This window comes from Cavia porcellus, unplaced genomic scaffold, assembly GCF_034190915.1.
Source record: "Cavia porcellus strain 051 isolate PalLab524CR breed Dunkin Hartley unplaced genomic scaffold, mCavPor4.1 scaffold_8, whole genome shotgun sequence".
Classification (NCBI taxonomy): domain Eukaryota; kingdom Metazoa; phylum Chordata; class Mammalia; order Rodentia; family Caviidae; genus Cavia; species Cavia porcellus.
The window spans coordinates 6819028-6843509 of NW_026947491.1; the positions used below are offsets into that span (position 1 = coordinate 6819028).

At 55.8% G+C, this 24482-nt stretch overlaps 1 protein-coding gene across 10 annotated transcripts in view; it reads left to right on the plus strand.

Annotated features, from left to right (window-relative positions):
• The first annotated feature begins 1552 nt into the window (after window positions 1-1552).
• Window positions 1553-24482, plus strand: part of Greb1 (growth regulating estrogen receptor binding 1) — a 37779-nt gene continuing 14849 nt past the window's right edge. For 2 of the 10 annotated variants that reach the window (XM_013144452.2, XM_023561913.2), the window contains exons 1-18: window positions 1720-1926; window positions 5250-5369; window positions 7234-7410; window positions 11215-11397; window positions 12779-12925; window positions 13519-13653; window positions 15438-15551; window positions 16075-16209; window positions 17896-18081; window positions 18785-19135; window positions 19349-19477; window positions 19742-19870; window positions 20198-20395; window positions 21171-21351; window positions 21843-22035; window positions 22583-22719; window positions 23800-24139; window positions 24338-24453. In XM_013144452.2, coding sequence (XP_012999906.2) covers window positions 1770-1926; window positions 5250-5369; window positions 7234-7410; window positions 11215-11397; window positions 12779-12925; window positions 13519-13653; window positions 15438-15551; window positions 16075-16209; window positions 17896-18081; window positions 18785-19135; window positions 19349-19477; window positions 19742-19870; window positions 20198-20395; window positions 21171-21351; window positions 21843-22035; window positions 22583-22719; window positions 23800-24139; window positions 24338-24453 — 3128 coding nt within the window. In that variant the 5' untranslated portion in view covers window positions 1720-1769. Of the gene's footprint in view, window positions 1927-2122; window positions 2337-5249; window positions 5370-7233; window positions 7411-11214; window positions 11398-12778; window positions 12926-13518; window positions 13654-15437; window positions 15552-16074; window positions 16210-17895; window positions 18082-18784; window positions 19136-19348; window positions 19478-19741; window positions 19871-20197; window positions 20396-21097; window positions 21352-21842; window positions 22036-22582; window positions 22720-23799; window positions 24140-24337; window positions 24454-24482 lie in introns of those variants that run through there. The other 8 variants (XR_010049119.1, XR_010049120.1, XM_023561914.2 and 5 more) reach the window with 8 other exon arrangements.

The following is a 24482-nucleotide window of genomic DNA, read 5'->3' on the forward strand; positions in this document are numbered from 1 at the left end:
AAGTGATGGGGAGGGGGGAGACACTTAGGAGGAGAAGGTGGTAACTGATGTTAATTTCTTATTGTCTTGTCTTGAGCTCCTGTACTGTTTTGACAATTTTGTTAGGTTTGGCTTTGTTCTGTCTTGTTTTGTTAGATTTTACTGTCTGATGGTGGGGCAGCTATTTTGAATATAATGGGATATAGTATGGTAATCATGGTCTCCTATGATCTTGTTTTAAAGTCCTATAATGCTTTCATTTGTTTGTTCAATTGGTTTTACTCTTTTGTTCTATTTGATTTTATTATGTGTGATGGTATAAACAGCTTTTTTTTTTTTTGTCTTCTTTTTCCTTTTTATCGGTACTGGGAATGGAACTTACGACTGCCTGCTTGCAAGGCAGGCACTTATGCTGCTGAGCTAAATCTCCACCTCCTAAACAGCTGTTTTGAAGAAAAGCAGACATTATGGCAGCCATTGCTGATTTCCTATTATCTTGCTTTGAAGTCCCATCATGCTTTTGTTCTTTTGTGTTGTTTGGTCCTTCCCTGTTGTGTCTTCTTAGATTTTATTATGTGTGACATGGTATGGACAACTTTTTTGAGCAAAATAAGAAATTATAGTAGCCATTGTTCATTTCCTGTTATCTGGTTTTGAAGTTCTGTAATGCTTTCGTTCTTTTGAATGGTTTTATACTATTTTGTTATGTTTGATGTTACTGTGTGAGAAGGTATGGTAAACTATTTTGAGGAAAACAAGAGACATGGTAGCCATTGTTGATGTCCTGTAGTCTTGTTGTGAAGTCCTCTGTTGTTTGCTTTGTTCTGTTTTTGTTTTATTTTGTTTCTCGTTAAAATTAAAAAATGTGGTTTCTAGCTGGGTGTGATGGCTCAGGCCTGTAATCCCATCACTCTAGGGGGCTGAGGCAGGAGGATTTCAAGTTTTAACCCTACTTGGACAATTTAGCAAGACTTTTATCTCAAAATAAAATTAAAAAAAAAACTTTTTTGAATGTTGGGGAGTTAACTCATTGTGAAGGCCCTGGATGTTCAATCCCCAGTGCTACAAAAATTAAAAACATAAAAGCCCAGCAAATCTGTAGTGAAAGACTAATCCACGGTGGGCAGGAGAGTTGGGGTGAAATGGTTAGTGACACTTCTTTTAGGGGTGATGAAAGTGTTGAAAGCTGAAATTCTAAAATGCCTCCTATCAAAGCTGGGCAAGGGTGCCCACCTGTCATCCCAGCACTCAGGAAGCCGATGCAGGAGGATCTCCACAAATTGGAGGCCAGCCTTCCTGCGCGTCTGTGAGACCCTGTCTGAAAATAACAATGACAAAAATTTGATTTTATGATGGTTGTGCAACGTTGTGAAAATCCCCCTTTGTTACATGAACTATATCTCAGCGAGGCTGCTACAGAAAAAAGAAAATCAGGGTAGGGTTTACTTGGGGGGTGGCCTGGGTGATTCCTGACCTCTCTCGGAAGCTAAGCTTTGCAGGTGTAACCGTGCTCCCCCCAAAAGGGGAGTCCCTGGTCGCTGCTCCGGCCTCCCTGGGGGGCCCGAGCAATTGCTGGGCCGGGCGGGCTGAGTGAGGCGGTGCCGGCCGGCCGGCCGGGGTTGTTACTTATACGACTTCCTGCAATCTCCCCGCAGAGCCCAGCCGCCTCCGCTGCGCGTCCTCCTCCTGCGGGTTGCTGGCGCAGCCCTGCAGCACCGGGCCCTCCGCGGACCGGGATGCCGCTGTGAGCCCGGGCCGCGGCCGCCCGCCCCGCCCCGCCCCGCCCCGCGATGGGGAACTCGTACGCCGGGCAGCTGCAGAGCGCGCGCTTCGAGGAGGTGCTGCACAGCTCCATCGAGGCCTCGCTGCGCTCCAGCAGCCTGGTGCCGCGGCCCATCTTCTCGCAGCTCTACCTGGAAGCCGAGCAGCAGCTCTCCTCGCTGGAAGGTAGGAGGCGCGGCGTTCGCTAGGGACGCAGGCCAGGGGTCCTCCTCCACCGCCCCAGCCGGCCCGGGGACCCTGCGCCCTGCAGGAACGACTCGCGCGCTGCTCGCCGGAAAGTAGATCGCAGCCAGCGCACAGCGAGCGCGAGCCGCAGAGCTTGGAGGAGGAGGCGGCAGGGGCAGGCGACGCGCAGCCGTCCAGAGGCGGCCTTTGTTAGGCTCCCGGGAAGGCTGCCCGGCGGCGAGGCTTTCAGCGGGAGGTCTGGGGTGCCCCCTGCTCTGCCCCGTGGCTCGCCCTGTACCTCTGCAAGGGCGCCTAGAGCTTCCCGCGGTAGCAGCTGCAGGGAGCATTTCGGAAACTTTGAAGAACCAGGGCGATCTCTTACACATTGATTACATTGCCAAGAGTACATAGTAAGTAAATAGCTAAGTAAATAGATAACCTTCAGGCTCGGGGATGACTTACTTTAGGCTTCACTTAACCAGCCGGACACCTACAGGGCTGTAGTTTTTAACCGCTGTGTATTTTTATGTGCACGGTAAGCCCGCAGCAGTCTGTGGCATGTGGCAGCCGCTGCTGGAGAGTTTCTGTTTGGAAGTGTATCCGTATGTATTTGTTTGTTTGAAACAGGGTCTCCCTTTGTAGTTCAGGCTGCCCTTGAGCTCTCTACTTGGCCCAGGCTGGCTTCAAACTCGCTGCGATCTTGTGACAGTTCTGTGTCCTTGCTGGGGACCCCCCTTCTAAAATGTCCTCACCAGCCGGCATGGTGTTGCACGCCTGTCATCCCGGCACTGTGGGAGGCTGAAGCGGGAGGAATTGCAAGTTGGAGCACGCTTGGAAGGTTTAACACCTTAATGAGGTCTCAAAATATAAAACAGATAAAGGGAGTTGAGGATGCTGCTCTATAGGAGACTCTGCTCAGTCCATAAAAACAAAAACCAGGCCGACCAAAAAGGTCCTTATTAAATGCACTTCGCTGATGGCATAGCTGAGCATTCCTCCGAGCTGAGTCTGGGGCTAAGAACACCTTTAGTCCTGGTCCCCGCTACCAATTAGGAAACCCCCGAATTCTCAGGTGTTCACTCAGAAAGCACCGCTGTGCTCTGGCATGAGAAGTGCCACCTCCGCGTGGCAGGGACTCCCGAGACCCTGTGCTTGGGCCGCTGACTGTGGAGACACTGAGTTCTGTGGTGTCGCCCCAGAAGCTGCTGAGCTGCAGGGCGAGGCTGAGTCAGGACGACCCCATGGTACACCGAAGTCTGCAACTCCTGCTTCCCTCCGAGCTCCCGGCCTCCCCCTCCACCCCGCTGTATCCGCCCCGGGATGATTTTCCTGGCCAGGGCTCGAGGACAGAGCCCCGGGCTCCAAGGGTGCGGGTCAGTAGGGGACTCAGCTCCGCCTCGGGACTCCTACCCCACCACCTCCTCGCGCTTGCCCCCCCAGCCTGGCTCCTTAGCGAGGACCCTGAACGGAGCCGGGAGCGCCCGGGGCCGCTGAGGGTTTCTGCCCTGAGGGGATGCACCGGCTCTGCAGAACTGAGCGCAACTCCAGAGCTCTAGCCCGTCCTGGCTCCCGAGTTTTGCTGCCACCCGACCCTGCCGGCCCGCTTTGTCTGCCACCCTGGGGACCAGCGTCTGGCGGGCGGGCGGGTGCTGATCCCATCAAAGGCGCTGGAATGTCCGGGGCAGCCCTCTGACCTCGCGAGGCCTGCTCGCTCTGCCCGCGGGAAGCCCTTTGACTCTGGGGGCTGAGCTCCTGATCCTGCTCCCCTTCCCCTCCTCCTTCCTCCTGGCTTGCTTGCTCTCCCAGGCCCTGGCTGCAAGGCTGCTGTTTCTCTTCTGGAATTTTTCACTCCTTTTTCTACTATGCTAATAGGAGACACCCGGGATGTGTTGCAACTCCTTGTGGGTCCTGGAGGGTTGGCTTTGCAGACAGAGCATTGTTGTTGTTACTATTGTTGTTATTAGCATTATTGAGATAGGGTCTTACTGTACAGTTCAGCCCGGCCTTGAGCTGACTGTGTGGCCCAGGCTGGCCTTGAACCCACAGTGATCCTCCTGCCTCAGCCTCCTGAGAGGCTGGGACGCCTGGCCTGTGGGCACCAGGTGGGCCCTGGGAGCTGATGCGCCTGGGCATGCAGTCAGATCACACCTGGGAGTCCAGTCCCAGCCCTGGGATCCTTTGGCTACCTGACTGGCCAGCTTGGGGCCTGCTTCATTCATGGGGCTTCTGTCACGATCCTGCGGCCTGTCAAGCTCTGAGCCATGAGGGAGGGTCCCGGCTCTTGGCTGCCACCTTGGATGGACTGAGGTAGCAGCACACTGAAGGGCAGCGCCAGCCTCCCAGAGTGGAAGAAGACGTCTACTCCAGATGTCTAAGTGAGAGCGGTGGAAGCCTTGAAAATAGCTGTGTCTGTGAAAGCCTGGCTTTCAGTGTGAGGCGAGCTGCGGGCTGCGCTCGGCTGCCCTGAGCTCCGTCTCTATGAGGTATTGTGCTGGGTGTCCAGGGTGCAGGGACAGCTCGGGGAGGCCTGTCCTCCAGGCACTTGGGACCCTCCTGAGGTCCAGGTCACAATAGTGACCATGTGGAGGCCAGGGAGTGCTGGGATTTCTGTGGGCTAGTCCAGGCTCTTCTGGTGATGTCAGCTCTCCCATTCCTCCCAAGACACACTTTCCCTTAAGTAGTTTCCTAAAGCCAGAGTGTTCTAGAATGCTTTTAGGGCCTGTTCTAGAATGTTCTGGAACATTCTAGGGCCTTCTGGAATGGCATTTTGGAGTATATGTATGACACACTATTTAGGTGTGTTGGTTATTTAGAGCAATATATAGACACATTTTTCCCTTGGAATTAAACAGCGATGTAGAGTCTAATAGCTCCCCTGTGCCCCATTAAGATGGTTCACACTACTGATATTCTGTCTTCTGCACTAAGTGGTGTAGTTTAGTGGGGAGAATACCAGTTTGGGTATCAGGCACAGCTGAGCACATCAGGCTATGAGACTGCTGTGGATCACTCTCTGGGCCTCTGACCCTTAGACTCTGAAATGTCTGCATATACCTCGTGCATTTTTTCATATTAGCAAATGATCTCCGGCTTCCCACTGAGCTGAGTCCTCAGCCCTTTATTCAGTTTTTTATTTTGAGATAAGGGGTAGCTGTGTTGCTAAGTTGCCCAGGCTGGCCTTGAACTTGTCACTGTCCTGAGCCCTGCTGGATAACAGAGTGTGGCCTGGGGTTCAACCCCCTCCAGGTCCTGGGCCGAGTTCCCAGGGAGAAAACCCAGATGGCAGTGGCCTTGCAAGTCATCACACTTCTCTCTACGTCCAGGGGGCAGCCGAGTGGACAATGAGGAAGAGGAAGAGGAGGGAGAGGGTGGGCTGGACACCAACGGCCCTCCGAACCCCTACCAGCTGGCTCCCCCTCCAGAAGGCTGCTGTACCATGGATGGTAAGTCTCTACCGCCCCTCTTTCTGTAATTTTAATTTTTAATTTCTTGAGACTTGGACCCCTTGGCAATCCTCCTGCTTCAGCCTCCCAAGTGCTAGGTCTACAGGTGTGTATACCATGCCCAGCATCTGCCAGCCCTCTTGGGCACCAGCCCAGCCCCCACAGCACAGTCTCCTCTGGGCCAGGCTGGACCTGCACCAGGAGCCATGGGTCCTGTCCGCGCCTGTGTGTGTCCCCGGGCTCCCCTAGGTGACGCCTGCTCATCGCTCCTCTGCCGCTCTGCTCTTTGGCAGCCTCAGCTTCACAGGGGGTTTTCTTCCACAGGTTCATTCTTGGTGTTAGCCGCTTGGGGCCTAGGATCCGCCTCTCTCCCTAGTTGGGTCTGCTCCCCCAGCGTGTGTAACTCAGAACTGATCCCAAGGGATGACAAGAAACAGCTCTCAGAGCTGTCTCACTGTGGGACAAGCGGAGTATGGGAGGAGACTGAAGAGACAGCGAACATTTAAAGCAAACCGTGAAACATTATTACAGCGAAAGACACACTGCCAAGAACCCTCCCAGAATCCTCCCTCACTTTGCACACATGTCCCATCGTCCTTGCCACGTTCTGCAGCAGCTCTGGGGTCCTCTTTCCTGAGGGTCTCTAGCAGGTGAGATCAAAAATACAGTGACTGCTGCTGCCGAGTTCCACCCAACAGAAAGGCAGCGCATAGAAAGCTAAGCCGTGTCCTCATCCCCCTTAGTCAGGGGATTTGGCACCATGTGACTTCTGGCTCTTCCCCAGAGTCGCCATGATGAGGAGAAGGAGATGTTTTGAATCCATTCATGGCATCGAGGCAGCCAGGATAGCACAGCTAAAAACTCTCAGGAAAGAGGACTCCAGAGCTGCTGCAGGAAGTGGCTCAGAGGATGGGAGGAGTGTGTGCAAAGCGAGAGGAGGATTTTGAGAGGATTCATGGCAGGCTTCTGTAAAATGCAGATTTGTAAAAATGTACACACTGATACTTTGGTTATACCTTATATCATTTAGCTCTTGCTCTGGCAATGTGACGAGCAATTATACAAGGTCCCCCACTGAACAGGAACTAGATGTTTTGCACCCTGACTGGTGCATGCTGGGGTTGGGACAAGTGATGATGCTCAGAGGAGAATAACATTTCCAGTCACAGGTTGAGAGTTTTGGGGAGACTTCCTCCATGGGGTTTTGCAGGCTTTGTAGGAGTTTGCCATGAAACTTCAATGGAAGAAGCAACATGTGGAAAGCACAGACAAGTGTGACGTCAACCACTTAGGGAACATTATTATTATTATTATTTTTGTCTTTTTCATTTTTATCAGTACCAGGGATCGAACTCACAACTGCCTGCTTGCAAGGCAGGCGCTTATGCCACTGAGCTAAATCCCCAGCCCCTTAGGGAACATTATTAATTAGGTGGTGGCTCGGATCATGGAAGGATAATCAGACTGATAGAAGGATAATCAGACAGGTGCCCTGCTTCTGAGCTGGCTGGCCAGCAGGGATGTGTCTTGGCCTCTTGGATGGCCATTCAGGGACAGCGAGGACCTGGAAGAAACAGAAACACATGAGGGGCCTGGCAGGTGGACATCAGCCGTTTTCACTCTTTCCTTCCCTGTATCTCTCAGTCCCCCGCCGTTCGCACGAGGCCCCCTCTCGGTTACCCAGAGTCCTCTTGTAGTTTGCTCTTTAAGTTATTTAACTGTGCATTTCCACCTTAGAGCGCTGCTCCTCTCCCAGAGTTAACTGACTCTGCACCCGACCCCGCGCTGAGGATGGCTCCCGAGTTGGCCGCTGTGGCCCTGGCCCTGAGCGCTCGGGCATGATGTGGCCCTGTCGTCCCTGCAGGGTTCTGCCAGGCTGGGAAGGACCTGCGTCTCATGTCTGTCTGCAACGAGCCCCTGGAGGTTCCCGCCGGCTTCCTGCTGGTGGGGGTCAAGTCCCCCAGCCTGCCCGACCAGCTGCTGGTGTGCGCTGTGGACAAGCGCTTCCTGCCAGATGACAGCGGCCACAACGCCCTGCTGGGTGCGTGCTCCTTCTGGGATGAGCTGGCAGTGGCCCCAGCGTGGTCAGGCCGCCTCCAGTGTGGTCTGAGCCTTTTGTGGGCCCAAAAAGAAACAGCTTAGGAAAGTCAGAATAAGAGAGGAGCTGATGTGGATACAGGACACTGCTAAGGGGCTGGGTACAGCGATCCCTGAGACAGAGACCCTGCAGCCAGCGTGAGGATGGGGCTTTTTTTTTAATAGGCCCTGGGGATCAACCTCACAACCTTGTGCTTGCAAGGCAGGCCCTTATGCCGCTGAGCTAAATTCCCAGCCCCAAGAGTGGAGCTTTTTAAGGGACTGAAAGCCAGGTATGGCAGTGCACACCTGTAGTCCCAGCACTCGGGAGGCTGAGGCAGGCTAGAGGCGAGTCTGAGGCCAGCCTGGGCCCCACGGTGAGACACGGACTGAGTTAATAAATACAGCTATCTCAGAAATGTACTTTCTGGGGCACCCTGTTCCTTGTTAACCCTCCGGGAACATCTGCCCGTGTCTGAATTCAAACAGTTCCACTGGAACAAGGTCACTGCTGGCCTCACAGAGGAGTCATCTTTATCTCTGGCTGATCCGGTATGCTGTGGATGCATGTGGGGGCATGCTGTGGGGTGGGGAGGGGCAGGACAGTTTCCTGTGGAATGTTTCTGCGGAGACTTTTAACTCTTTTGCTGCCAATGGGTCATCGCTGCAGACTGGAAGTGGTGATTATTTTAAAATGAGACTTCTTTTCTGTAACGGCCATCACCCCAGGTTCCAGATTTCCATGCATTTGTCATGGACCTTCTTCCTTGAGTGGCCACCTGAGTGATGAATGGGTCATCAGGCCGCCCTTGAACCTCCTGTGATCCTTCTCCCTCAGCCTTCTGAGTGCTGGGATCACAGGTGTGCCCCAGCATCCCTGGCTGTTATTTTATCCTTTGAGACGGGTCTTGCTAAATCACTGAGTTGCCCAGGCTGGGCTGGCTCATTGTTGTGACCCTCCTGCCTCAGCCACCCAGAGTACTGGGATGACAGGCGTGTGCCCCCAGGAGCTGTGGGCTTGTGTTGTTTGGACTGTGGGCTCCCCTAGCTTTTGATCTGTTGAACAATCATGAGTTCATTGTGCTTCCCTGATACTGGGGTGATCTGAGTTTGCAGAGTTTGAGTCTGACACCAGATCTCTGAGGGGCCCTTGGGTCATGGGGTTCCCACTGGGGAGCAGGGAGGTGAGGGGTGACCACAGCCTGCTGTCCTCAGAAGCCTCTGGATCCACCGACCCCCTGGGTTAAACCCTGGAATCTCTGGTCTCCTATGGGCACCAGCCCCTTAAAATTCCAGTCTCCAGCTTAATGTGGCCCCAAAGGCCGAGTAGCAGATGTAGTCTGCTGGCATTTGAGTGGCAGATGGATGTGAGCCGTGTGTATGGCTCCTGGCCGGGTCTTCATCTGGACTCCTCTGCTTTGGGAGAAGGAATCTCCAGGGCCCTAAATGAGTAAATCTGGGCGGGCCTGGCTCTGGTCTCGGACTGTTCCCACAGGTGCCCCCAGGGCCAGTGGCCAGGAAGCCGGGTAGGGGCTCTGTTAATTGCTCTCTAGAGCCTCCTGCGCTGACAGCCACCGCCTGCTAATAACCTCACTTTCTTCTTTGGGAGCAGTTTTTTTCGTTCTGGCCTGTGTGCCTGGCTGTGTTTAGGTTTCCTGCAATTAAACCCGGGGCTGCTGGGACCAGGTGGTTCCTAGCCCTGCAGGGGCCTTTTAGTGACCCATAAAGCGGCTGTGGAATGTCCTAGCTTTAGGAGTCCTGTGTTAGTGACTGTGGATCCGCCCAGCGGTTTTATCTGAGAAACTCAAGAAAACAGCACGTGGGTATCAGGGTTTCACCAGGAAACCCTTTCGCCCGGCTGCCTGGCTTCAATGTCAGAGACTGGGACAGTTGGAAGATACCCAATGTCCCATTAAGAAAAACAGATGACACACAGCCACGTTGTCAAGGAAGACGGCCTGAGTGTGTGGGAAACGAGGGGGAAAGTTTCTGGAGGGATTTGTGACAGGGGGTCTTTTACTGTGACACATTTTGCTTTGTTTTGTTTTGGTCTTTTTGAGCCAGGGCCTTGCTTTCCAGTTCAGGCTGGCCTTGAGCTCACGCTGTAGCCCAGGTTGGTCTCCAACTTGCAGCAATGCTCCTGCCTTAGCCTCCTGAGTACTATCATACATTTTAAAAACTATGAACCCTTCCTGTAGCTTTAGATCACAGCTCACATCTTGCTAGAAGGTTCAGTTCTTAGCTACGAGTAATTGAGTCCTTTGTTGACTTTGCAAGTGGACAGTTAAGCCTGTGTGTGTGGACTGTTTAACCTCAAAGGCTGGACATTCAGCTCTGGCCTGGCTCTCCCCTGGGAAACCTGGGGTGGCGGAAGACACAGCAAACACAATCAGCTAAAGTCCTGGTCAATAAATCTTCCAACCTGGCCTGTTCAGAAGCCCTGAGCTGAGGTCCCAGAAAAGCAAGGCACGAGGGTGTGAGTACCCCAGGTGACTCAGCAAGACCTTGTTTCAAACTAAGAAATACAGATCCTACTGAAAGGTGCCGGTGGCACTCCCAGGGGTTCCCCAACTCCTGGGGGGCACCCTCTCTCAGAGAGCAGAGGGATTGGGGGCCACCCAGGGGAAGGAGGAGCAGCAGCACCTTTTTTTTTTGCCACTTGTAGATCAGAAGCAGTGACATCCTAGGTAAGGCTGGTGTTTGCTAAGCATGTATCTCATACCAGGAATTGTTCTAAGTTACAGTAACCAGTAAGACACAGACATTGCAATCTAGGAAGCCCTGAGGGCACAGAGAGGGCAACCGGCTGGCTGAGGTCACACAGGAGACAGCCGCAGGGCCTGAACTGGAACCCAGTGGTCCAGCACTGGTGCTCAGCCCAGGGGCTGCGGGGCATGGCAGACAATGGGGACCAGGGATGAAGACGCTGGAGGGATGCTGGGGCTCCCTAGGGTGGGAGCATCGCCCAAGCTGGGGGCTGTGGGCAGGTGCTGCTCAGTGGTCAGCAGCCGCGACCCAGCTGCAGCGGGCTGAGCAGGTAACAGCAGGCAGCCCTGGCCCTCAGCCCCAGCCGGCCCTGTTTGATTTGCTACTTCCTCTTCTACCCCTTGAGGGTTTTAAAAAGCAAATTCCAGACATTATGTCATCTGCGGTAGATACCCGTGAGTGTCCATCTCTAGAAGACAAGGGCTCTTTGTTGCAAGTCCCATAGCACAAAACCGACGGTTTTCTTCAAAGTGCACAAATTTTATTTTATTTTATTTTTTTTAACAACTTGTTTATTGAAATCCAGATCCGGTTAAATTTCTCTTAAATCCATTATTTGGTTCATCTTAAGTTTTAATAAACATCCTTTCCTCCTTATTTTTCCCTCATAAATGATGTTTTTAAGAAACACTGGAGGTGTTAAACTAAGGTGCTTACTGCGTTTGGACTTACCTTTTAGAAAGCTCTTGCAGATCATACACATAATTGGTATTATGATGATGATGATGATGATGATGATGATTTGCAGTCCTAGGGATGGACCCATCCCCGCTCCCTTTTATTTTTTATTTTCGAGACAGGGTTTCACTAAGTTGCTGAGTGGCCCAAGTTGGGCTTAAATGTGACATTGTGCTGCCTCGCCCTCCCCAGCCCCGAGGAGCCAGGCATTGCGAAGCCGGGAAGCCTTTCCAGGCCTGCCTGGCTGATGCCCCGGGCTGGTCCCCCTGCGCCGAGGCGGGTGGGGGTGGTGGGGATCCGCGGGACTCACGCGTGGCTCCTCCAGGCTTCTCCGGGAACTGCGTGGGCTGTGGCAGGACGGGCTTCTGCTACTTCACCGAGTTCTCCAGCCACATCAACCTGAAGCTCAGCACGCAGCCCAAGAAGCAGAAGCACCTCAAGTGCTACCTGGTCCGCGACGCGCAGGGCGCGCTCACCCAGGGGCCTGCCATCTGCTGGAAGGGCGCAGGTGAGGCTCGCGCGGTGGCTCATGGGGCGGCAGGGCGGCGGAGGGGCACTGTCCATGGCAAAGCGCATGCGCACAGTGCCCGCATGCAGCAGATGTTTCCCGAGACAGGGACAGGGAAATTTCCAGGGGCATTTGAAGGCGGACAGAATCCACGCTGTGCTGTGCCTCTTTGTGGAAAGTGGCTCTTGGCGGCGATTTTTCTCCCCAAGGGACAGTGTTTTACCCTTTGTTTTTTGATTTTCAATTTTTTTTTTTTTTTTTGAGACAGGGTCTTGCTTAGCAGTTCAGGCTGGCCTTAAACTCACCTTGTAGCCCAGGCTGGCTTTGAATTCATGGCGATCCTTCCGCCTAAGCCTCCTGAGTGCTGAGATGACAGCCGTGTGTCTCGGTGCCTGGCCCAGGGGACAGTTCTGATCATTATGGCTGAAGGGAACTGCTCCAGGAACAGGGGCCAAGGATGCATTTGAACATTTGCAGTGCCTGGCATGATGTGGTTTAAACTGTCAGTGTTCAGCGGGGTGTGGTGTAGCACGCCTGCCATCCCAGCATGCAGGAGGCTGAGGCAGGAGGAGCACTTCGAGTTTGAGACCTGCCTCAAACTCAGGGAATATGGGGTTACATAGTGAGCCCCGTCTCAAAAAGTAAAACAGACTGAACCAAAACAACAACAAAATAAACAAACAAACAAACAAACAAAAACCCACACAGATGTGTCAGAGTGCTGAGATGGAGAACCCCTAATTTAGAGACACTTTGGCTTCAGTAATGTGCCATGGTCCCATGACCCTGTTCACTGTGACTGGAGGGACCAGCCCTGTGCTTCAGTCCCTGGGGAAGCACTTGGGTGTGGTGCCGAGCTGTCCTGGTGTCCCTTCGGCTGAGGGGGAGGAGAAGGGGCCCTGGCAGAGTGGCCAGGAGCCGTCCAGTCCCTCGTGTCTGGGGTGCTGTGTGGTCAGCTGGGAGCTGCCAGCCAGGTTCTGTGGGGTCGATGTGGTCACCTCACCTGTGTCCCCTGTGCAGCCTGCAGTCCCCGCCCGTGTCCCAGTGGGTGGCATGGCTCCCGAGCCAGTCTCTTTTCTTCTTTGCAATGCTGGGATTGAACCCAGGTCCTTCACAGTGAGCTCCAGGCTCATCCCTTTTTATTTTTGTTCTCAGACAGGGCCTACCTAAGTTGCTAAATTGCCCAGGCTGGGGTTGAACTTGAGATCCTCCTGTCTCGGCCTTCCAGCATGCTGGGATGATGTTTGCACACCCCTTGCGTGGTCACACTCTTATTTCCCTGCAGCCTGCTCACCTGTGGGAGGAATCCCAGATTTGGAAGCCCTGTGGTGGCTGCTGCAGAGGAGCATGTGGGCACTCACATCCGCCTCTTTCCCTGCAGAGTTCAGAAACCGCCAGGCCTCTGCCAGTGCAAACTCCGGTCCTGTCCTCCCACTGCTAGAGGGCTCGGGGCCTCTGGCTGCCTTTTCCGGTGAGCCTGGAGCACCTGGGCTGAACCTTGGCATCCAAATGAGTGCTCAGCAGGCAGGTGAGGCGATGGGGCAGCAGCTGGGGAGACGGGGCTGCAGCCGGCCGGTTCCCTGTGAAGCCTGGTGGGAATCATGGCGCACTCCTATGATCCAGCCTGGTGGGAATCATGGCGCATTTCTGTGATCCAGCTCTTGGGAGGCTGAGGCACAAGGAATACTACGAGTTCTAGGCCAGCCTGGGCTACAGAGCAAGAGCCTATCTCAAAAGAAAAAAGGACAAGAAAAAGAAAGCAAAGCGCAGTCGGGGCTTTAGCTCAGTGGCACAGCACCTGCCTGGCAAGCGTGAGGTCCTCAGTTCGATTCCTGGTACCAGAAGAAAGAACACAAAGACCCGGCCTTGCTTTGGGTTCAGGCTGGGCTAAACTCACTGCAGCAGGGTGTACTGCGCAGATAGGAGCGTGTGCGTGCGTGCATGTGTGTGTGTGTGTGTGTGTGTGTGTGTGTGTGTGCATGTGTGTGCCTGTGTGCTGTCAGTGGAGCAGAGGCCCCACGTCTCAAGCTCTGGGCCCCAAGAAACATGGGGTCAACTGGGCGGTGAGAGGGTGAGCCTCGCTGCCTGGCCTTCCCCTCTGGCTTCTCTCTCTGCTTGCAGGACCTACCCTGGCCTCTGATCAGCCCCCGATGGCAGCAGCCCCGGGCTCCAGAGTCTTCAATGGCAGAGACTCCCCCAAGCACCAGCAGCTGGCACAGAGCAGCCTGGTGATGCTGGCACGACCCTCCGCCTTAGGTAACACACATGGCCTGGAGTGTCCTGGGGTTTAGGGGCTTGGGTGGGCACTGGGCCAGGGTGGCAGTATCATGTGGTCTGTGGTCTGTGCCAGGCACTGCCTTGCATTTTGAGGCATAGTGAGAGCCCCAGTGACAGTGAGAGACATCCCATGTGGCAGCGTCAGGAGGGTGGGGTTCTGGGGAAACTGAGGAAGAGGGTGGAGGAGGCGCTGAGGAGATACAGTGTGGGAGGCAGATTGGGAAGAGGGACGAGCAGAGCCATGTGACACTGCACGTACCTGAAAGCCTCTTGCTGTGGAGGCTGAGGCAGGAGGATCTCAAACTTGAGCTCAGTCTGGGCTCAGCAAGACCCTATCTCAAAATGAAAACTGTAAAAAGGGCTGGGGATGGAGCTCAGTAGGCTGGGCAGGGCCAATGCTGCTGCCATCTCCATCACACCCCGGCCACCTCCTAGGGCCACCATCAGGGTGGAAGGGGTGAATCGAGGCCTCAGAGCTGATCAGGTCCAAGGCTAGGTCAGCTCCACAGGTGCAGCCTGAAGCCCACATTTCCCTTCAGGGCTGACCTCAGGGCTGCGGTGGGACTCAGGACCGGGCCTGTGACTGTGGAGACTGAGTTCTGTCCCTGAACCAGATCAGGAGTCTCCTGGCCTGCACTCCATACGGCAGGCTTCCCGGGGCCTGAGCAGCTCCTTTTAAAATCTTTTATTTTGAGACCTGGAACTTGTTGATCCTCATGCCTCAACCTCTAAAGGTGCTGGGATTGTGATGTGAGTCCTCCAGCACGCTTTTAGCTTTTGATTTAGTTTTATTCTGTTTTGGTCATTTGGGGTACCTCCAGGGACTGCAGCAGCTGCTGTATGACTTGGGGTGACTGCTGATCAGTGAAGGAAGCAGAAAGACCTAGCTGTGGGCCTGCAGCAGGGGCAGGGAAGCGACAGCGGTCACTATCCCTGTCCCTGTGGGGTCTCTGAGGCTCATTTTGGGGTCCCTACTCCCAGGCACTGGGCTCAAGCACCAGGAAGTTCTGTGGTATCAGGGTGCCTGGTGACCTCTGTGTGCCTGGCTGCTGGGCTCCCCAGGGACCTGGGCTCTGCATGGAGGGGGCATCCAAGGAGCTGTGGGACCAGGGCATGGCATTTGGGGTCACTTGTCAGGGCAGTCCAAAACCTGGCTTGCTGTCATATGGAGGTGGCCGCAGTGGGTTCAGCCTCCTTTTCTCTGATGGAACCAAGCTGCCCAGCAGCCAAGGGAGCAGGGCAAAGCAGCACTGCCCCCAGTGCTGGAACCTGGTAGTGCTGGGGGGCGGGGACGGACTGTGCCTGGCCTCCAGGAGGCTTCAGTCCCTGTTAAGCTACATTTTCACAGTAGATTTTAATTGACGGATTAATTAATTAATTAGGATTTTGGGGGTTGAACCCAAGACCTTTGCATAGAGTTACAGCCTCAGCCCTGTTGTTAGTTTTTAAGTTTTGAGACAGCATGTTACTAAGTCACTGAGTTGTCCAGCTTGGGGTCCAACCTACTTGTGATCCTCCTGCCTCAGTTTTCCTCATAAGGAGGCTGAGGCAGGAGGCTCACCACTTTCCAGCTAGGGCAACATAGTTAGCCCTTGTGTAAAACTAAACAAAACACAAAACAAAAAAACAACTGTAAGCTGTGTGCTATAAAATCCATCATGAACTGTGCTCTAAAAATTCTGAGTAAGCATTCTCCAAATTAAGGGAAAATGTATCCGAGCTCATGGCTAGCTGCAGCCTAATTCATGCTCTGATGTTTCTAGGGATCTTGTCAAATTCTGGGCCTCCCAAAAAACGCCACAAAGGGTGGTCCCCGGAGTCCCCATGGGCTGGGGATGCTGGCTATGTGCAGGGCATCGTGAGCAGAGCCAAGTACGGTGAGTGACTGAGGCCCAGACACAATGGCCACCCTTGCCTTAGTGCTGGCGGTGTGCATGGGTCAGGGGAGGGCAGGGGGCCGACTCCACATCTGGCGATGCTGAATGGCACTGCCTGATCCTAGAGAGGTGCCAGTGTCATCCCTGGGTGGGATCTTTAGCTGTGCTGTCCAGGCTGCCTCAGGGATGTCCTGATGGATCCAGACGTCTCCCTTTCCTGGTTACTGTGACTCAGGGGAAGAGCTGGAAGTTGCACGGTGCTGAGGTGGATGAGGACACAGCATTGTGTTTTTCTGAGCTGCCTTTCTGTTGGGTGGTACTTGGCAGCAGCAGCCACTGTGTTTTTGATCCCACCTGGTAGAGACCTGAGGAAGGAGGACTTCAGAGCTGCTGCAGAAAGTGGCGAGGGTGTCGGGACGAGTGTGTGTGAAGGGAGGGGAGGCCTTACTGAATTGTTTCCTGTAAACATGTGTCGGTTTCCGTGCATTCCCTATGCATCTCCCTAAACTTCCCATCCTCTCAGAAGGTGCAGGTGTGGCCCAGGCTGGCACAGTGGGACCAGCTTCAGTCGCTTTTCCTGTCATGGGCTCTGGGGAACCGGTGTCTGTTCCTGACAATTTGCTGAAGATATGCAAAGCCAAGCCAGTGATATTTAAAGGCAAGGTCTTTGGGGCTCCCCTGGGGCAGCAGAAGGGACAGGCCACGATGGGACCAGGTCCCTGTCCGGCCCCAGGGGGCCTCCTGAGCAAGTGCAAAGCCCTGCAGGTGCTGAGAACCGCTCGTCGGCTGACCACATGCAGGGCTGCTCGGGACTTCACGCCGGCCCATCCACTTTCCTTCCTTCCTGTGCTCCTCTCCCCAGAGCTGGCCCTGGTGACACCTCCCACACTGAGTGCAGAGACATCACTGGCACCCAACGCCATAATCTGAGTGCCACCTGGCTGCCGTCAATCCATTCTGGGCGTTGGCTGACCAGGCTGGGGGAGGGAAGGCTTTGGCTCAGAGACAGAAATTCCAAAGTCCCTTTCTGGTGAATCAGAGACCTTGGAACAGAGGATTTTCAGGCACTGTCCTGGGCTGGAGCATGGCATGCACACACACACACACACACACACACACACACACAGACGGGGTTCACACATCCAGGTCCTTCCCTGGCTGATGGTTGTTACTGTGCTTGTAGCATTAGAAGAGGCAGCCTGGTAGGCCAAGGGACAAACTGCTACTGTTCATCAAGAAAGGACACTTTTCCCCCTAAAAAAAAAAAAAAAAAACCAAAAAGAAGAAACCTAAAGAAGCCTGTGTGGTAGTGCACCTCTTATCCCAGTACTCTGGGAGGCTGAGACAGGAAGATTTCAAGTTCCAGCCCCGCCAGAGTTGCATAGTGATTTCGTGAGACTTCCTCTCAAAACAAATAATAAAAAGGGCTGGGGATGCAATCAGAGGAAAGGTCATGCAGTCAATCCTCAGTTCCCTAAAATAACCAAAAGCCAAAAGTAAAGCAAACACTCTGCTCCTTTCAGAACGCCACCACTGACAAAAGTGTGAACGTGGTCCCAAGGAAGTGTGGTGGGGCTCCTGTGGGGCCCACGTGTCTTGGTGCCTTGTCTTTCCTGTGTGGCCGCCACCTGTCCCAGCCCATGGGGCTGAGAGAGCAGAAAGCCAGGGTGGTGCCTGCGCCCCTCTGCAGAGGGTCAGCATCTGCGGCCCTGGACCCTGCAGTGCTCTTTTGAGAAGTCCTCCTCGTCTGCCTTTCATGTGGCTCCTGTCCCAGGGTTCTGGGCTTACTTCATGAAAGTTGTTCTTTTTTATTTTTTGAGACAGTGTCTTACTGTGTAGTTCAAATTGACCTTGAACCCACTATATAGCCCAGGCTGGCCTCCAACAACTCATGGGGATCCTCCTGCCTCAGCCTCCCCAGTGCTGGGATGACGGGTGTACACCACCACGCCCGGCTCACAGCCTTTCTTCTACAGTCACCCTTCATTTAGCCGCTTGTAAATAGCCGAGTCGTGGGCTGTGCCACCAGCTGTTGACTCCGCTCCAGTACCACCACCCCCCCCACCCCCAGCCCGGAGTTCGGCAGAGCTCTGAATGAATTCACAGGCTGAGTCAGGCCTCCTCTGTCTCAGGGATACCTAGGTGTCTGCGCCCGTCTCCTGGGGTCCTGTGCGAGTCCCAACTTGACGTGTTCTCCAAACGGGAACACGAGTCCCAGAGAACGAGGCACTTCTGCTTCCTGTGTCCCCGTGGGTGGGGGGACAGCGACCTTCCTGCCCCTCCTGTCCGACGAGCTGTGCCGCAGGCCCCAGCCGTCCCCAGATCACCGCCTCTTCCTCTGCAGGCCACGGGAACTTCCCCTACCTGTGCGGGAACCTGAGCGACGTGGTGGTCAGCCCGCTGCTGCACACCTGCTACCAGAACTCGCAGTCCATCTCCCGGGCCTATGAGCAGTGCGGCTCCTCCGCCGTACAGCCCATCTCGGAGGAGATGCAGCTCCTGCTCACCGTCTACTACCTTGTTCAGTTAGGTGAGTTCCTATTGGCCGCCAGGTCCAGCTGCTGAGTCGCCATTGGCCTCCAGTCCAGCTGCTGGGTCCCCATTGGTTGCCGGATCCAGCTGCTGAGTCCCCATTCGCTGCCAGATCCAGTGAGGTGATCCCACATTGGCTGCCATCCAAGGGGGCAGATCACAGACCCCACCACCTTGGGCAGCTGGGGCTGAAATCCCAGGGCACACCTGCAGCCCTGAGGACAGCAGTGCTCACCGCAGAGGGGAAGGCAGGTTGGCATGGCAGAGAAAGCTGCTAAGCTGGGTGCTCTCCATCGGGCAGGGGGACAGAGTGAGAGATAGGATCACAGGATCAAGCCCAGCTTGGGCAACAGGCACTTGGTGAGACCCTGTGTCAGGAGAAATAAAAGGCTGCAGATGTAGCTCAGAGCAGAGGTCAACCCCAAGAGGAAAAAAAGAGAAAATACCAAGAATAAAGGCAAGCTCATGTGATAGTGGCCTAGGAATTCATTTTTAAGAATTTCAGCATTTAAAACCTCCGGGAGAGGAGACTGATGTGGTACACCGGTGTCTCTCGACACTTAGAAGGCTGAGTGAGGCAGGAGGCTCCCACAGCCTGGACTACATGACTTTAAGCTCACCTTAGAACAACGCGCGTCCCTGACTCAGAGCACCGCAGCCGATGCCCCACCCAGTGTGCTGAGAGCCCGCGCCTCTTGCAGCCGCTGACCAGGTCCCGCTGATGGAGGAGCTGGAGCAAATCTTCCTGCGTTCCTGGCGCCAGTCGCACCTGGCCGAGGTCCGGCAGTGCCCGCAGGCGCCACCGCAGCCCTACCCGGCCGTGCCTGGCCCCGCGGCGCCCGTGACCTCGGCGCAGCTACCCTGGCTGGCTGGCCTGGCCGCCAGCTCCTGCAACCACAGCGTGCACGTCATCGAGTGCGCCTCCTCGTTGGCCGAGGGCCTGGCCGAGATGTTCCGCCTGCTGGTCGAGGGCAAACTGGCCAAGACCAACTACGTGGTCATCATCCATGCCTGCCGCAATGCCGCCATCGACTCCTGCATCGCTGTCACTGGTAAGCCGGCCTCCTGCCGCCTTGAGAGGCGTGGTGGTGACACATGCCTGTCATCCCAGCACTCTGGGAGGCTGAGGCAGGAGGGCGGCAAGTTCAAGCTCAGCCTGTGCAACTTCACGAGACCTTGTCTCCAAATAAAAGCTTTGAAAAGGGCTGAGGTTGATGCTCTGAGCAAAACGACTGAGTTCAAGCCCCGCTGCTGCTCCTCCCCAGGGAAGTACCAGGCCCGCATCCTGTCTGAGAGCCTGCTCAGCCCCTCGGAGTACCAGAGGAAAGTGCACTGCGAGCTGGCAACCGGCAGGCTGGACTCTCTGGGGGCCTTCTTCAGCGCGCTCTGTCCAGGTGGGCGGCCGGGCGCACGGACGCCACCGGGGAGGGGCCACGGCATCCCTGTCACCACCCGCTGGCCCTGTCCTCAGCGCCGCCCTCCTACCCGCACTGCCACTGCCGCTGGGTCCGCTGGGGTCCAGCTCCCCCAGCCCATATCCCCTCTGCCCCGCTGGGTGCCGGACCGCACCGCAGACGGGGGTGGGGTGTTGGTCGGGAGAGGTTCGCAGGTTCCATAGCTCGGAAAACCCATTTCAGCTCGTTCTCTATTCTGGGCAGAGGGTGACATTGACGTTTTGCTGGACAAATTCCATCAGGAAACTCAAGGCCACATCTCATCTTCAGTCACTTCCCCGTCTGTCACTAACGCAGTGGGCCTGGAGGTCGGCGGGATCCCTACGTGCGCGAGTGAGTGGCAGGGAGGGCGGTCAGGTGTGCGTGGGCGTGGGCCAGGGGACTCAGGTGTGCAGCGGCCTGGGGCGAGGGCTCCCAGTCCCTGCACCTCGGTACCTGGTTGGACGGTGCCTTGGTCCCCTGGGAGCTGCACTGCTGGGTTTCCTCTGTGAACCCCGAGGATCTGGGATCCCCGACACTTTCCTTCCCCGGGCCAAGTCCTTGTCCTCTGCAGAAAGGGGCCCGCACCTGGCTCTATCCAGCTTGTGTGGCCTGTGTCCCAGTAGTCCGGTGCTGGCCCCGCAGCAGCACTGGCTCAGTGTGGTCCGGTCCCCTGTGCAGCTGACCGTCAGGAGCCGCGTGGTGTCCGGCCCTCCCAGCTGGCCGTGGCTCAGAAGCTGCTGTCGCATGTGTGCTCTGTCGCGGACTCCAGCACCCGGAACCTGGATCTGGGCTCCTTCGGGAAGGTGGACTTCCTGGTCTGTGTCCCACCCTCTGAGGTCACCTTCCAGCAGACTGTGGCCCACGTGTGGCGCTCAGGTACTGGGTGTTCAGGGACCCGAGACCGGATGCAAGTGGCCTTCTTGGTGGTGGAGGAGACTCAGCAATGATTACTCCTCTCCTTTTATTAGTTAATTACTGTGAGACAGGATCTCACGGTGCGGCCACACTGACTTTGAACTCACTGTGTAGCTCAAGCTGGCCTCAAATCCATGGTGATCCTCCTGTGTCAGCCTCCTGAAGGCTGAGATCAGAGACGCTCACCACCAAGCCTAGTTCTGTCCTGTTTTATAGAACATGAAGCTAGTCTCAAGACATGGATTTTCCTGAGGCTTTAGGGCTTGAGAAAGAGAGAACGAGACTTAAACCCTCCCTGTGTGCCCCAGGCTGGGGCCTACTGTGTCACCGGCTCCTGCCTACAGTTTTTTCAGGGACTGAAACGTGGGATACACAGGTGGCTGGTGTCTTCATGCTAAGAGCAAGCAATCACCCTCACTGGGACTGGTGGCACTCTGGGAGGCTGAGGCAGGAGGATCTCAATGCGAGTCCAGCCTGGGCAATTTAGCAAGATTTTGTGTCTAAATAAGAGCCACAAGGGGCTGGGGGTGTAGCTAAGTGGGAAGACCCTGGGTTCAGTCCCTGTTCAGGCTCCTTCGTGCCATGTCACGGGCCACCCCTCTCGGAGCCTGCTTCTCGGGTCCCTGGAGCAGCCGCGGTGCCCACGCAAGGTCCCCGCCCTAGGGCTGCGGTGAACCGGCGCGCAGGGGGCGGAGCGGGCAGTGCTGGACGCGGCGGGCCCGTGGCTGTGTGGCAGGGGTGCTGCAGGAGCTGGGACTGGAGCAGGAGCCCGCCACGCGGCAGAGGGTGGAGCGGCACGTGCTGAAGATGGACGCCGAGGCGCCCGCCACGTTCACCGCCTTCCTGCAGCGCTCCCGCCGCAGCCCGCACACACTCTTCGTGCTCGTCCACGACCACGCGCACTGGGACCTCGTGAGGTCAGACGCGCGGGGGGTCTGGCGAGGCGGGTGTGTGGGGGTGGGGGACTGGCGTCACCTGGTCCTGAAGGGCGATTTACACGAAGCGGGCATGAGCTGGATGTGCGTTCCCGCACAACTGTAATCCTGGCACTCTGGGAGTCTGGGCAGGAGAGTCCTGAGTGCCTGAAGTCTCCCTGGTGACAGGCACAGCCATAAGCTTCAGTTATAGGCAAACTCGGGGACTCGTTATCAATACATTTGATTGCTTTCCCCTTTATAAAATCACACAGTGAAGCCCAGGGTGATATGGCACACTTGTCATCCCAGCACTCAGGAGGCTGAGGCGGGAGAGTCTCTTCTAGTTTAAGGCTATCCTGGGCTACCAGGCGAGATCCTGTGTCAAAAAAAAAAAAAAAAAAAAAAAAAAAAAAAAAAAGAAAGAAAGAAAGAGAAAGAAACAGTCACAAAACAGGATCAGTAACTGTGTTCATCCCCACCCCCGTTTGTAGCGCTGTCCGTAATCTCTACTCTCAGAGCGACCCGTGTGTGGGGCTGGTGGACAGACTGCTCAATTGCAGGGAAGTGAAGGAGGCCCCCAATATCGTGACGCTGCACGTGACCTCCTTCCCGTACGCGCTGCAGACGCAGCACACCCTCATCAGCCCCTACAACGAGATCCACTGGCCGGTGCCTTCTGGCGACGTGAGTAGCACAGCCGCCTGCAAAGGGCCCCGGGGAACCCTGACCCCGCGGCTGGGGCGAGTCGGTTCCATCTCCTCAGAACTTCCGTTTTAAAATCCTCCCCGCAGCCCCAGCCGGCTTCCTTTGGACAAGCAATGCAGAGCCGCGGCTGGGGCGTTCTGCCCGGGCTGGAGCTCTCCAGGCTTCGGGTACCACTTTGGATGTTCCAACATCCATGTGGCTCTGGGGAGAGGGGTTCGTGACAGAGCTCTTGTGACCTGGGCTCAGTGCAGAATGACTCTGTGTAGCCAGCAGGCTGGGTTTGTGGAACACGCCCATGATCCCTGCACTCAGGAGGCTGAGGCAGGAAGATTGCAAACTCATGCCCATCCTAGGCCTAACTTGGAGACTTAGGAGAGACTCGCAAAATAAAAAAATTAAAAAAGGAATTAGAGCTGGAGCTCAGTGCAGAGGCCGCAGGTTCAATCCCCAGTACTGTGGGAAAACTAGATGTCACTACCTTGGCCCCGCCTTCCCTGCCCTGTGACTGAGCTGCGCTCTGTTTCAGGGTGCGGGGCTGTACCCCGAGAGCAAGAAGTACTTTGGGCTGTCCGAGTTCATCGAGTCGACCCTCTCTGGACACAGCCTCCCCTTGCTGAGATATGACAGCTCCTTCGAGGGCATGGTCACTGCGTTGGGGAAAAGGTACGCTTCTCTCTGGTCTTGCAGTGCCCTGAGGCACAGTGTGGTGAGCTGGCCTGGATCCTGGGTGGGGTTGGGCACCTCCCTGCTCCCCAGGCCCCTCAGGGCTTCTCTTTTCTGCATATAAATCATGTAGGGACAGTGATAGCTTTCTCATGATGGTGCACCAGAAATTTTTATTTTTTGAGGCAGAATCTCTCCCCATGTTGCCCAGCTGGCCTCAGACTCATGGGGGTCTTCCTGCCTCAGCCTCCTGTACACTGAAATCAAAGGCATGTGCCACCATGCTTGGCTCAGAAAATTTTAAAGATGAGGCAGGGCATACTTATGCAGGGATGTTTCTGGCATAGGCATTCATGACCCCGAGGAGGTGGGGAAATGAGAAAGGGTTGTCGGCCTGTGTAATTTCATTTATTTTCATTTTGAGACAGTCTTGCTAAGGCACTAAGTTACTTAGGATGGACTTGAACTTGTGACCCTCTTGTCTCAGCCTCCCAGAGAGCCGGGCTGGCAGGTGTGCACTGCTGCACCCAGCTTGTTCCAGGTTTTCACCCTGAGCAAATCTCACCTGCCACAGTCTGCACCCCGACCCACTGATTGAGTCCCTGAGCCCAGGGCTAGTGTCTAGTGGGAACCGGTGTGCTGCAAGCTTGGGCTCCCATTCTGTTCCTTCTGGGCTTGAGTCCTGGGCCTGTCACCTGTCAGCCACCAGCTCTCAGTGGGTATGAAAACACCCACCTGTCAGGGAGGTAATGGGGGATGACACCAACTCAACTCGCACAGAAACCACGCCTGGACACGTCACACGCTCCTCTTGGCTGCCACTGTCACCGAGGTCACTTCTGGCTTCCTTCTTCCTCTACTAACCCACATTAAGCTGTGCTTGGTGGTGCTTCCCTGTCATCCCTGCTCTCTGGGAGGCTGAGGCAGGAGGATCCCACGCTGGAGCCCAGCCTGGGTGACTTAATGATTTAGTATGAGGCTGTCCTTGGATATCCCGGGTTGTGACTTGTTAGCTGCTGTGACCTGGGTGCCCTGCGGCCGGGTGGGGCTCTGTGGCTCATGCAGGTGTCTGGCCTGCAGGTTCCCCCATCTGCACAGTGCGGTTATCAGGACGCTGGTCCTGGTCCAGCACTACGCGGCTGCCCTGATGGCGGCACGCGGCCTCCCGCAGATGAAGAACCATACCTCAGTGGAGACGCTGGAGATCACTCGGAACCTGCTCAGCGCCCCCAAGCAGTGTCCCTGCGGCCACGGGCTCATGGTGCTGCTGCGTGTGCCCTGCTCGCCACTGGCTGCTGTGGCGTATGAGCGGCTGGCACACGTGCGGGCGCGGCTGGCCCTGGAGGAGGACTTCGAGATCATCCTGGGGGACCCCACGGCTGGCATCACTGTGGGCAAGCACTTCGTGAAGCGGCTCAAGGTGGCTCGGGGACACCAGGCACCGTGGGGGACCGGAGGGGGTGTCGAGGGGCAGCGGGGCTGCACACCCACCCACCGAGCCAGGTCTCTGGAGGCTGAGGCGGGAGGATCAAGAGTTTAGGGCCAGGAGCTGGGCATGGTGGCACACAGCCGTCACCTCAGCACTCGAGCAGCTGAGACCACGTCCCTGTGTCTGCAGAGCTGGCAGAAGATCGAGGACGCTGAGTGGAGGCCGCAGACCTACCTGGAGCTGGAGGGTCTGCCCTGCATCCTCATCTTCAGCGGGATGGACCCTCATGGCGAGTCCCTGCCCAGGTGCGTGGAGGGCACCTGGCTGGGCTGCC